This window comes from Mesoplodon densirostris, chromosome 1, assembly GCF_025265405.1.
Source record: "Mesoplodon densirostris isolate mMesDen1 chromosome 1, mMesDen1 primary haplotype, whole genome shotgun sequence".
In the NCBI taxonomy this organism is placed as follows: domain Eukaryota; kingdom Metazoa; phylum Chordata; class Mammalia; order Artiodactyla; family Ziphiidae; genus Mesoplodon; species Mesoplodon densirostris.
Genome location: NC_082661.1, coordinates 106,395,871 through 106,408,279, shown reverse-complemented (window position 1 = coordinate 106,408,279; position 12,409 = coordinate 106,395,871). Strand labels below are relative to the sequence as shown.

At 40.7% G+C, this 12,409-nt stretch overlaps 1 protein-coding gene across 1 annotated transcript in view; it reads right to left on the bottom strand.

Annotated features, from left to right (window-relative positions):
* The window catches only part of POLN (DNA polymerase nu), a 192,851-nt gene that overhangs the window by 74,027 nt on the left and 106,415 nt on the right, over positions 1–12,409 (bottom strand). Inside the window, exons 17-18 of the mRNA XM_060106912.1 lie at positions 1,552–1,609; positions 526–600 (exon numbers count right to left, since the gene is read on the bottom strand). Coding sequence (XP_059962895.1) covers positions 526–600; positions 1,552–1,609 — 133 coding nt within the window. The remainder of the gene's footprint in view (positions 1–525; positions 601–1,551; positions 1,610–12,409) is intronic.

The following is a 12,409-nucleotide window of genomic DNA, read 5'->3' as shown; positions in this document are numbered from 1 at the left end:
TGCGCATCCGGAGCCTGTGCTCCGCAACGGGAGAGGCCACAACAGTGAGAGGCCCGCGTACGGCAAAAAAAAAAAAAAAAAAAAAAGAAAGTGACCTTCCAGCAGAGGTATGAGGTGGAGGAGGGAGCAGGACCACATCTGGGGAGGGGGTTCCATGCAGGGCCTGAGGTGGAGCTGGCTGGTTGTTGGGGGACAGCAGAGGGACCAGCAGGACTGCAGCAAGCGAGCAAGGCAAAGCGCCATGGGTGATGGGGACAGAGAGGAGAAAGTGGGGCAGACTGAGCGGGACCAGGCAGAGGAATTTGGGATTTAGTCATGGTAAAGTGAAGGGACCCAGGAAGCAGAGCTGCTCTCACTTACTGTGCATAAGAAATCTTTGCTTCATATAAATATTTGCCAGGACTTATTTTAAAGAATGAGTTCTGTAAGCACCTTTGGATTATTCAATTTCTAAATATTTGAACTGTATGAAACGCATAACATGGGATCCAGTGACACGGTGTCTCTACCATGGCCCACACATACCTGCTGCTAGGAAGGTGTGGCCTTCGGATGAAACAAACATGGTCCTTGGGGAGATGGTAAGGAGTTCGTCTTTACCTGAATCATTATTTCAAGAGCACTTGGTGAATTTGGTCATGAGCTGATTCATAGCTATTCCTCATACAAAGTTATTTTAACATCATTCTAAAGTCAGAAGAGTCTAGATTTCTGATTTTTCTTAATATTTTTAATGTAATTTTAAAACATCATAAGACTACTGAAAGTAAACTAGATTTTCTGCTGTTAAAAATCTCCTGTTCTGTGTAGAATTCTTAATGAAGAAAAGGTCAAACATTGCAGTAAGAGCCACCTAGAGACCCTCTGGCCTCACCGCTGAGATCTCCTTTGTGGAAGCACAAGTTCTAAGATTTCCCCACTGAGTGTATTTTACGGGGCTGGAGGAGGTGACGTTGCTGCTCACCTCCCATGCGTTGTGTTCACGCACGATTATGTGTACTTTACAAAGGACTGCTCATCGCGCTTCATTGTTTGGCCCTGACCTTCTGGAAGCAGCAGTTCCCAAAGCAAAGGGGGCAGGAGTTTACTGGGAATGGGCCACGGAGCCCTACCTTGCTCAGATTTGACCTTTTTCTTTTTTAGAAATGTAACCATCAGCAGTACAGTGGAATAGCTTAAGAGAAAGAAGAGTGTTACTATGCTTTCATAAACATTTCCAGTAATTTTCATACTTTAATAAAAGCCAGTTCTATTGTATGTCTGTTTGTTTTTTCTTTGTTGGGAAGTTGGTGGGGGAGAGATAGTAGGAGGGGAGCTACTTCCCTTGTATAATTATCATGTATTTTAACTTATAAAGTGCTAAAGGGGAGGTACCATATCACTTTAGCTGTGTTTTATTTTTCAATGTATATTTAAATCCTGGTCATGCAAATACAGAGGAGAACTTCAGGAAAGAAAAGCAGTTAGTTACACAGAAAAACAATTACAACATCTCTAGGTTTTTAGAAAATGTTACCCAAGACTTCTGCAAAGTAGAAAGAAATGTGTTACCTTGAAAATTTTGAGGTTTAGTTATTTGAATTGGGTGCTTGGAGATGCCTTGGATATTCTGTGAATAGTAAGAGAGAAATTGCTTTAGTTGAAATATCTTCTCTTAAATTAATCTGTACTATTTAACGGTATTTAAAATGTGTCACATTTTATTAAACATTAACAAAATAACTAATGCCAATGTACTATGCATAAGTGTATTGATACTTAATACAACTAATACTGAAACACAATTTTGGTGGGTATACCACTAGGTATTATCAGCAAATATGAGAACAATTCTTTTTGACTTTAGCCTGTGTGACCCTTATCATAATTATATACAGTAATTCTTTCATCAGCAGCCTGAATTATGAATTTAGTTACCTTTAAAATTCCTACATAATATGCTAGTGTAGATTTCTGTGAAATCTGTACACTGTACTTTCCTTTAAAAAGGTATTTTAAGATGAGTATTTGGGTCTCTCCACTCTAACCAAGGCTATTGCTCTTGGCACTTGGCACCAGCCTTGGTCTTAGTGCTTGCTGATTGTACCAGTTCTACACGATCCCTACCAGAAAAAAAAAGAGGATGAAATACTTCCTAACTCATTTTATGAGGTCAATAATATCCTAATAACAAAACCAGACATGACATTTCAAGAAAGGAAAACTACAGACCCATATCCTTCATGAATATACACACCAAAGATCCTAAACAAAATATTAGCAAATCAAATCCAACAATAGGACAATCCGTCATGACGAAGTGGGGTTAATCCCCCAAACCCCAGCCTTGGCTGGTTCAACATTTGAAAATCTATCAATGTCATTCAGCATATTAATAGATTAGAGAAGAAAAGTCACATGATCATCTTGATAGATGCAGAAAAAGCATCTGACAAAATTAAATATCCATTCATGACAAAAACTACTCTCAGCAAACTGGGAACAGAAGGGACTCCTTTAACATGATAAGCAGAGCCTGTGACAAAACCTAAAGCTAACATCATCCTGATGGTGGAAAACTCAGTCTATTCTCCTCAAAATCAGGAGCAGGCAAGGATGTCCACTTCCAACACTTCTATTCAACATAATATAGGAGGTCCTAGCCAGAACAATAAGGAAGGAAAAAATAATGAAAAGCATACAGTACAAAGGAAGAGGTAGAATGACCCTTATTCACTAAAGATGTGATTTCATATGTAGAACCCATGGAAACTACAAAAAAGCTTTCCAGAGCTAATAAATGAGTTAACCAAAGTACCAACATAAAGTCAATATACAAAAATCGATTCTATGTCTACATAGTACCAATGAATAATTGGACATTGAAATTAAATGAACAGTGCCATTTATAATAGCACCCCAAAATATTTAGGTATAAATCTGTATGTTGAAAACTACAGAATTCTGATGAAAGAAATTTTAAAAGCCCTAAATAAATGGAAAGGTATACCATGTTCATGGATTAGAATATTCAACCTTAATATGCCAATGACTCCCAAATTGATCTATAAATTTAATACAGTCCCAATCAAAATACTAGTAGGATTTTTCATAGCTATCAAGAAGCTGATTCTATAATTTATGGATCATAAAGGTAAAATGTAAAACTCTAAAGCTTTTAGAAGGAAACTTAAGAGAAAATCTTTGTAATCTTGGGTTAGATGAAGATACACACCATCAGCATGGTCCATAAAAGAAAACAGTGAAACACTGGACTCCATCAAACTTTTTTTTGCAAATCATGTTGGATTCAAAACATATAAAGAACTCTCAAAAAATTCAGCAATGAAAGGTACTTCCAGAATGGCAGAGTGAGGAGATTGCCAACTCATTCTATGAGGTGTTATCCTGATGCTAAAGCCAGACACCAAATAGAACATCCTCCATAAATAGACACAAAGATCCTCAATAAATATTAGCAAACTGAATCTAGCAACATGTAAAAAGGGTTATGCACCATGACCAAGTGGGATTTATCTCAGAAATACAAGGTTGGTTTAAAATCCAAAAATAATTAATATAATACATCAGATTAGTAGAATAAAGGACAAAAAGCACATCATCACCACAACGGAATATTAAAAGCATTCGACAAAATCCAACATTTATTCATATTAAAACAACTCAACTAGGAAAAGAAGGGACTTTTCTCAAACTAATAAAAGAACATCTATAAAATTTACTCACTTTGAGTAATGTCAGCGTCTATAGCTGTATAAAACAGAATGTGTTCTCTATCCAATAGCATGTCAAATCAGGATCAGACCAGACTGTAACTAACGTGCCCAGCTAGAAGCTCTTGGTAAGCACAGCGTGGTGTCAGGGTCATCTGGCATGATTCCTGAAATCATTTCCCTCCCACAGCACATAAAACATCAGTTTTAATGAAAGTTCCTTTACCAATGGAAAGAGGGATAAATAAGTTTCTTACTTGTCCTGAGAAAGCAGAAATGCTAAGTTTAAATTGATTATCTTCAGAAGAATATGAAGGAAGCTTTTTAATAATTAAATGCCACTTTTTATGTTTTACAATATAACAAATAATAAAATAACTTCACTAAATATCTAACCTATATAGCACACTTTGTTAAATATGTTCTACAATTTGAACATTTAAAAAAATATTTATCTATTTATTTGGCTGCGTCCGGTCTTAGTTGCGGCACGCAGGATCTTTCATTGCAGCATGTGGGGTCTTTTTTTTTTTTTTTTTTTTTTTTTTTTGGCTGCGTTGGGTCTTTGTTGCTGTGCACAGGCGTTCTCTAGGTGCAGTGAGCAGGGTCTACTCTTCATTGTGGCACGTGGGCTTCTCATTGAGGTAGCTTCTCGTTGCAGAGCACAGGCTCTAGGCGCGTGGGCTTCAGTAGTTGCAGTGTGTGGGCTCAGTAGTTGTGGCATGAGGGCCCACAGGCTCAGTAGTTGTGGTGCATGGACTTAGTTGCTCTGGGGCACGTGGGATCTTCCTGGACCAGGGCTCGAACCCATGTCCCCTGCATTGGCAGGCGGATTCTTAACCACTGCACCACCAGGGAAGTCCTGTGGGGTCTTTTCATTGCAGCACATGGGCTTTTCTCTAGTTGTGGTGTGCAGGCTCCAGAGTGCTTGGGTTCAGTAGTTGTGGCACGTGGGCTTAGTTGCCCCATGGCATGTGGGATCTCAGTTCCCCGACAAGGGATGGAACCTGTGTCACCTGCATTGGAAGGCAGATTCTTAACCACTGGACCACCAGGGAAGACCCAATTTGAACATTTTAAGGAAAATTAAAAGGTATATTTTATCCTTCGACCATATGGAAGAATGCATCCTAAGAAGGCACTTGAAGGTTTTAGCTCTTTTTTTTCTCCACCGTTGCTGATAGACATTAGCCCAATTCCCAGGCACTCACATTAATCTCAAATGGCATCTTCTTTTCTATTATCCCACAGTGGCCATTCTGCTCATGGTGACTTGCCGAGGCATGAATGAGTGCTTTGGCATCTGACTACAGCAGAGAACCTCAACCATGAACCCTTCCTTCCTTCCTTCCTTTCCTCTCTCCCTTTCCTTCTTTCTTCCTTCCTTCCTTCCTTTCCTCTCTCCCTTTCCTTCTTTCTTCCTTTCTTCCTTTCTCTCACTCTCTTTCTTTCTGTATATGGTTTTGGGTTTTTTTTGTGTTTTTTTGGCCACGTTGTGCAGCTTGTGGGATCTCAGTTCCCCAACCAGGGATTGAACCTGAACCACAGCACTGAAAACCAGAATCCTAACCACTAGGCTTCCAAGGAACTCCTGAACACTGTCTTTCACTGTCAAGTTGCAGGGAAAGAAGAGGAACAGTAGTTCCCATAAGCCAACCTTAAACAAGCCAGATAAAAATGTTGTGCACACTGATTGGAGACTAGAGGAACATACAATCACCGAATAAGAAAAAATAAATTACTTTCAATCAGAATTGCTTTTATGAAGTGTCCCAAATATGTCTAGAGATAAACAGTTATTAAAATTAAATAAATCAGCTGATAAAAATGGAACCAGAATATTTTGATGGAGAGGACCAAAAACATCTATGGAATCTTCTATTATGTTAAATGTTTTTTTAAAAATTAAAATAACCTTTTTATTTTAGAACACTTTTACAGAAAAGTTAGGAAGATAGTATAGGGAGTCCCCATATGCCCCTCACCCAATTTCCCATATTGCTAGCATCTTACGTTTCTAGGGTATCCTTCACACAACTAAGAAACCAACATCAATACACTATTATTAACTAAACTCTATACTTTATTTGGATTTCACCAGTTTTCACCTAATGTCCTTTTTCTGCTCCAAGACCCCATCCAGGACACCACATCACATTCAGTCATCATGTTTCCTTAGGCTCCTCTTGGCTGTGGCAGTTTCCCAGATTTTGTTTTTTATGACCTTGTTTTGAGGAGCACTGGTCAGGCAGAATATCCCTCAGTTGGGATTTGCTTGTTGTTTCTCATGGTTAGACTGGGATTACGGGTTTGGGGAGGAAGACCCCAGAGATAAAGTGCCCCATCACGTCAAGGGCACTTGCTGTCGACATGACCTGTCACTGCTGATGTTGACCTTGATCTCAGGTGGTGTTTGCTAAGTTCTCCATTGAAAAGTTACTTTTTTATTTCCCCCTTTCTATGCTGTACTCTTTGAAATCAAGTTGCTGAGCACAGCCTTCACTTAAGGGGTGGGAAGTGATCACAGAAAGCATTTTTCTGTGTGCAATGACAAAGACAAAGTGAGAGGGGTGGTGGTGTGAGAAAGGTTACCATCTGGGGAGAACATTAACTGACCAAACAGCAAACTGAAGTCCATGCAACAGTGCCAGAGGAGGGAGGGTTGATGTCAGACGCAGCATGGATGCTGCTGGCGTGGACAGAGACAGGTGAGCTTTGCAGCAGCAAAAGGTGGATCCAGGCCAGCAAGAGGCAGAGTTGGGGCTGCAACTCAAGATGTGCAAATTCCCTACCAGGTAATCGTTCAACTACGCTGTGAAGTAAAGCCCTGAAAGGAGCTTGGCCTGCAGCATACCTCAGATTTAGTCGGCTATGGAACCCCTTTCACAGAATGCCTTTTAGCATTGCACAGGGTGCCATATCCTCCGGAACTGATTCTGACTTGGAGCCTTTGACTAGATGGTCTTTCTTCCAGACCTTAGCAGGCCCAGCTCCTTCTCAGCTTTGAAGCCACAGCTCAAATGTCACCTACTCATTGAAGCCTTCCTGGAACATCTAAGCCAAAGCAGTACCCCCCACCATCCCTCTCTCTATTCCCATTTCCCTGTTTATTTTCTCCTTGGCACTCATCACAATGTAAATGTGTTATGTATCTGAACAGCCATGGTCCACCTGCCCCCCAAGATGAGTGAATGAGTGAATGAATGAACCAGCTAACAAATGGTGCCTCCATTCCAGCTGGTTTCCCAAGCCCCACAGATGTGTTGCTCTTGTCCACTCCCTGCACCCTCCCCCCTGGCCCCCTCCCCACACAGCCCAGACCTGCTTTTCCTCCTGGACGCCTTCCCTTCCACATTCTCTGCCTCTTTTCCGCTGCCCGTGTCCTGGTCACATCTTACATGGGTTCTAACAACACTCTCCCAACCACGAGTGAAGCAACTCTATCATTCCCTCTGTTAACTACTGTTTATCGGGCTCCTAGTTTATTCCAGATATTCTGCTAGGAGCTGGGAAAACAAGTGGTGGACATGGCAGGCAGAGTCCCTGCTCCCATGGAGCTCCCATCCTAGTGGGGAGAGGCAAAGAATAAATAAAACAGGACAGACATGGCTCCTGCCCTGAGGGGCTTACACTGCAGTTTAGCGAGAACAAAGAGAGAGAGAAGTCACATCACTACAAACTGTGCCCATGCAGGACGATAACAGGGTGCTGTCATTCTGACCGGGAGGGGGAACAAAAGAGCACCCCTCAGAGCAGAGTCACCCAGGCTGGGAACAGGGTTACCACTAGGGTAAGCTTGCAAAAACACTAAACCAACCTTTTCACCCCTTGGCTTCAAGTATCTCAGTGGTCTTCCACTATCCCAGAGGTAGAGTTCGTGCCCCTAGGATTTGATCTTGATCACCACTGCCAACTCCATCTCTCACCACTGCCCCACAGACACGCCAGCTTCAACCAACCCGAGCTCCCTGCAGTCTCCTCAGTGCAGCATGCTATCTGCCCCCCTTGGTGATCCTGGCTCCCCTTCCCCTCCTTTTAAAAATTTTGGTGTCATTGACATAACATATTAGTTTCAGGTATACAACATATTCAATATTTGTATATACTGCAAAATGATCACCACAAAAAGTCCATTTAATATTCATCACCACACACAGTTGAAGACATTTTTTCTTGTGATGAGAACTTTCAAGATCCACTCTCTTAGCAACTTTCAAACATGCAATACAGTATTAACTATAGTCACCATGCTGTACATGACATCCCCATGGCTTACTCACTTTATAACTAGAAATTTGTACATTTTGACCCCTTTCTCTCATTTTGCCCACCTCCCACTCATCGCCTCAGGCAACCACCAGTCTGTTCTCTATATGCATGAGTTCGTTTGTTTTGTTTTTGTTTTTTAAGATTCCACATATAAGTGAGATCATATGGTATTTATCCTTTTCTGCCCAATCTGTTTCACTTAGCATAATGCCCTCAAGGTCCATCCATGTGTCACAAATGGCAAGATTTCATTCTTTTTATAACTGAATAATATTATATTGTATATATATGCCACATTTTCTTTACCCATTCATCCATGGATGGACCTTTATGTTGTTTCCTTGTCTTGACTATTGTAAATAATGCTGCAATGAACATGGGGGTGCAGATATCTTTTCAAATTAATTTTAATTTTTTCTTTGGATAAATACCCAGTGGAGTTGCTTGATCATATGGTAGTTCTATTTTTAGTTTTTTTTTTTTTTTTTTTTTTTTTTTTTTTTTTTTTTTTTTTTGCTGTACGCGGGCCTCTCACTGCTGTGGCCTCTCCCGTTGCGGAGCACAGGCTCCGGACACACAGGCCCCGCGGCCATGGCTCGCGGGCCCAGCCGCTCCGCGGCATGTGGGATCCTCCGGGATCGGGGCACGAACCCGTGTCCCTTGCATCGGCAGGCGGACTCTCAACCACTGCGCCACCAGGGAGGCCCTATTTTTAGTTTTTTGAGGGTGACTTCCCTGGTGGCAGAGTGGATAAGAATCCGCCTGCCAATGCAGGGGACACGGGTTCAATCCCTGGTCTGGGAAGATCCCACATGCCACGGAGCAACTAATCCTGTGCACCACAACTACTGAGCCTGCCCGCCTAGAGCCTGTGCTCCACAACGAGAAGCCACTGTAATGAGAAGCCCGTGCACTGTGATGAAGAGTAGCCCCCGCTCACCGCAACTAGAGAAAGGCTGTGTGCAGCAATGAAGACCCAACACAGCCAAAAATAAATAAAATTAAATCTTAAAAAAAAATATTTTTTGAGGAACCTCCATACTGTTTTCCATAGTGGCTGCATCAATCTACATTCCCAGTAAAAGATGTATGAGTGTTCCCTTTTCTCCACATCCTCACCAACATTTGTTATTTCTTGTCTTTGTGATAATAGCCATCATAGCGGGTGTGAGGTGATATCTCATTGTGGTTTTGATTTGCATTTCCCTAATGATTAGTGATGTTGAGCATCTTTTCATGTGTCTGTTGGCCATCCGTATGTCTTCTTTGGAAAAATGTCTATTCAGATCCTCTGTGCATTTTAAAAATTGAATTGCTTGTTTACTATAAAGTTGTATGAGTTCTTTATATATTTTGAATATTAACCCCTTATCACGTATATGATCTGCAAATGTTTTCTCCCATTTGGTAGGTTGTCTTTTCATTTTGTTAATGGTTCCTTTACTGTACAGAAGCTTTTTACTTTGAAGTAGTCCCACTTGTTTATTTTTGCTTTTGTTGCTTTTGCTTTTGGTGTCAGATCTAAAAAATCATTGCCAAGACTGATGTCAGGGAGCTTACCACCTGTTTTATTCTAGGAGTTTTATGGTTTCAGGTCTGACATTCAAGTCTTAATCCACTTTTAGTTAATTTTTGTATATGGTGTAAAATAGTGGTCCAGTTTCATCCTTATGCATGCAGCTGTATAGTTTTCCCAACACCATTTATTGAAGAGACTGTCATCCTCTCCCCACTGTATATTCTTGGCTCCTTTATCATAGATTAATTGACCATATATATATGGGTTTATTTCTGGGCTCTCTATTCTGTTCCATTGGTCTATATGTCTGTTTTTATGCCAGTACCATACTGTTTTAATTACTCTAGGTTTGTAAGATAGTTTGAAATCAGGGTGCATGATGCCTCTAGCTTCATTCTTGTTTCTCAAGGTTGCTTTGGCTCTTTGGGGTCTTTTGTGGTTCCATACAAATTTTAGGATTGTTTTATTTCTGGGAAAAATACCATTGGAATTTTGATAAAGATTGTACTGCATCTGTAGAATGCTTTGTGTGGTATGGACATTTTAACAATATTAATTCTTCCAATCCATGAACATGGAACATCTTTCCATTTATTTGTGCCTTCTTCAGTTTCTTTCATCATCTTATGGTTTTCACTGACAGGTCTTTCACTTCCTTGGTTAAATTTATTCCTAGGTATTTTATTATTTTTGATGCAATTGTAAATGGGATTATTTTCTTAATTTCTCATTCTGATAGTTTGTTATTAGTGTATAAAAACAACAGATTTTTTAATATTGATTTTGTATCTTGCAACTTTACTGAATTCATTTATTGCTTCCAACAGTTTGTGTGTGTGTATGTGTGTGTGTGTAGTTTTCAGGGTTTTCTATATATAACATCATAGCATCTGCAAATAATGACAGTTTTACTTCTTCCTTCCCAATTTGGATGACTTTTATTTCTTTTTCTTGCCTAATTGCTCTGGCTAGGACTTCCAATATAATGTTAAATAAAAGTGGTGAGAGTGGGCATCCTTGTCTTGTTCCTGACCATAGAGGAAAGACTTTCAGCTTTTCACCACTCAGTATGATGTTAGCTGTCAGCTTGTCATATATGGTCTTCATTATGTTGAGATACATTCCCTCTATACTCACTTTATTGAGCTTTTATCATAAATGAATATTGACCTTTTAAAAAATGAAATTTTAATTTTTGAAGTTTTAGATTTAGAGATACATTGTGAAGCTAGTAGAGTGCCAATATATCCCACACCCAGTTCTCCCTATTATTAACATCTTACATTAGTATGGTACGTTGGTCACAGTTAACAAACCCAACACTGATACATTATAATTAACTAAAGTCCATAAATTATTTATATTTCCTCAATATTTCCCTAATGTCCACTTTCTGTTCCAGGATCCCACACTGCATTTAGTTGTCATGTCCCCTTAGGCTCCTCTGGGCTGTGACAGGTTCTCAGACTTTCCTTGTTTCTGATGACCTTGACAAAAACGAGGACTGCTGGTCAGGTAGTTTTGTAGAATATTCCTAATTGGGGTTTGTCTTATGTTTTTATCATGATTAGAATGGGGATATGGGTTTTGAGGAGGAAGGCTGGAGAGGTAAATTGTGTTTCATCACATCATAATAACAAGGGTTCTTACTAGCAGTATGACATCACTTTTGATGTTGACCTTGATCACTTGGCTGAGGTGTGTTTGTTCAGTTTCTCCACTGTAAAGTTACCTTTTTCTCCTCTTTTCATACAATGCTCTTTGGAAAGAGTCCCTATGCTTAGAGAGTGGGGAGTTATGCTCCATCTTCTTGAGGGCAAAGTATTAATACCTACATAAATTATTCTACATGGGGGATTCATCTTTTCTCCCTTATTTATGTATTTATTCAGTCACTTATTTATATCCGTATGAACTCATGGACAATTATTCTATCCTTTGGGTTATAATCCAACATGACGTTATTTATTTTGTTATTCACATTATTCCGGCTTTGGCCAGTAGGAGCTCTTTCACTTGGCTCCTGTGTTCCTTTGACTTAACCTCTTCAGTGTGTGTGTGTGTGTTTATCACTTCCTTACCCTCTGGCACTACAGGATGCTCCAGGCTCATCTTGTGTGTTTCCTGCCACAGTCCTAGAATCAGCCGTTTCTCAAGGAGCCCTGGTTGCTTTTACTGGAGATGGTATCAGAAGCCAAGATCTGGGTGCTAGGGGGTGTCCTTGCTTCTAGGTCCTCTCGGCTGACAGAGCAAGGAGATATGTGCATGTACGCTGCCCTGTGTGTGTAGCCGTACCTATAAACGTTTCTAAGTATAGCCATCTGTGTCTGTGTGAAGCCACACATGAGTCCACACTGCTGTCTCCAACTCTAATCCACCACATGGGTCGTTCTAACCTCCTCTACTGCAACATGAGAAACCTGGCTCCATCATCAGTGATGACGTTACTCTCCCGGGTCCAAGGTGCAGTGGGCGGGACCAGGTCCATGAGCCTCTCGGACTCTCTAGAGTGAGCATCAGTGTGGGCACACAGCAATGTGACCACACGTCAGGGGGACTGTTCTGAGACTTACTCAAACTGTGGAAATTGAAAGCAAATTGTCGGCTATAAAATTTTCTGCCATTAATGTGGACACTTAAACGTATGAAAACCACTTCCAAGTCCTTTGTGTAACAAACTCAGCCAGATTCTCCAGGACGCTGAGACCCACTGCAGGACATGTGCTGTGCTCTGCAGCAAGCCCCTTTTCTCAGCTTCCGTCAACTGCTCTGCACAGCCCAAGGCTCCGTTGGTGTCTGGAGTGATGAAGACTGGGCACACTCCTAGCATTCGTTTTCATGGTGAACTCTGGCATGTGTGAAAAAATAAGAGAACTGATCTGGAAAAATTCAATGTTAACGGCCTTCG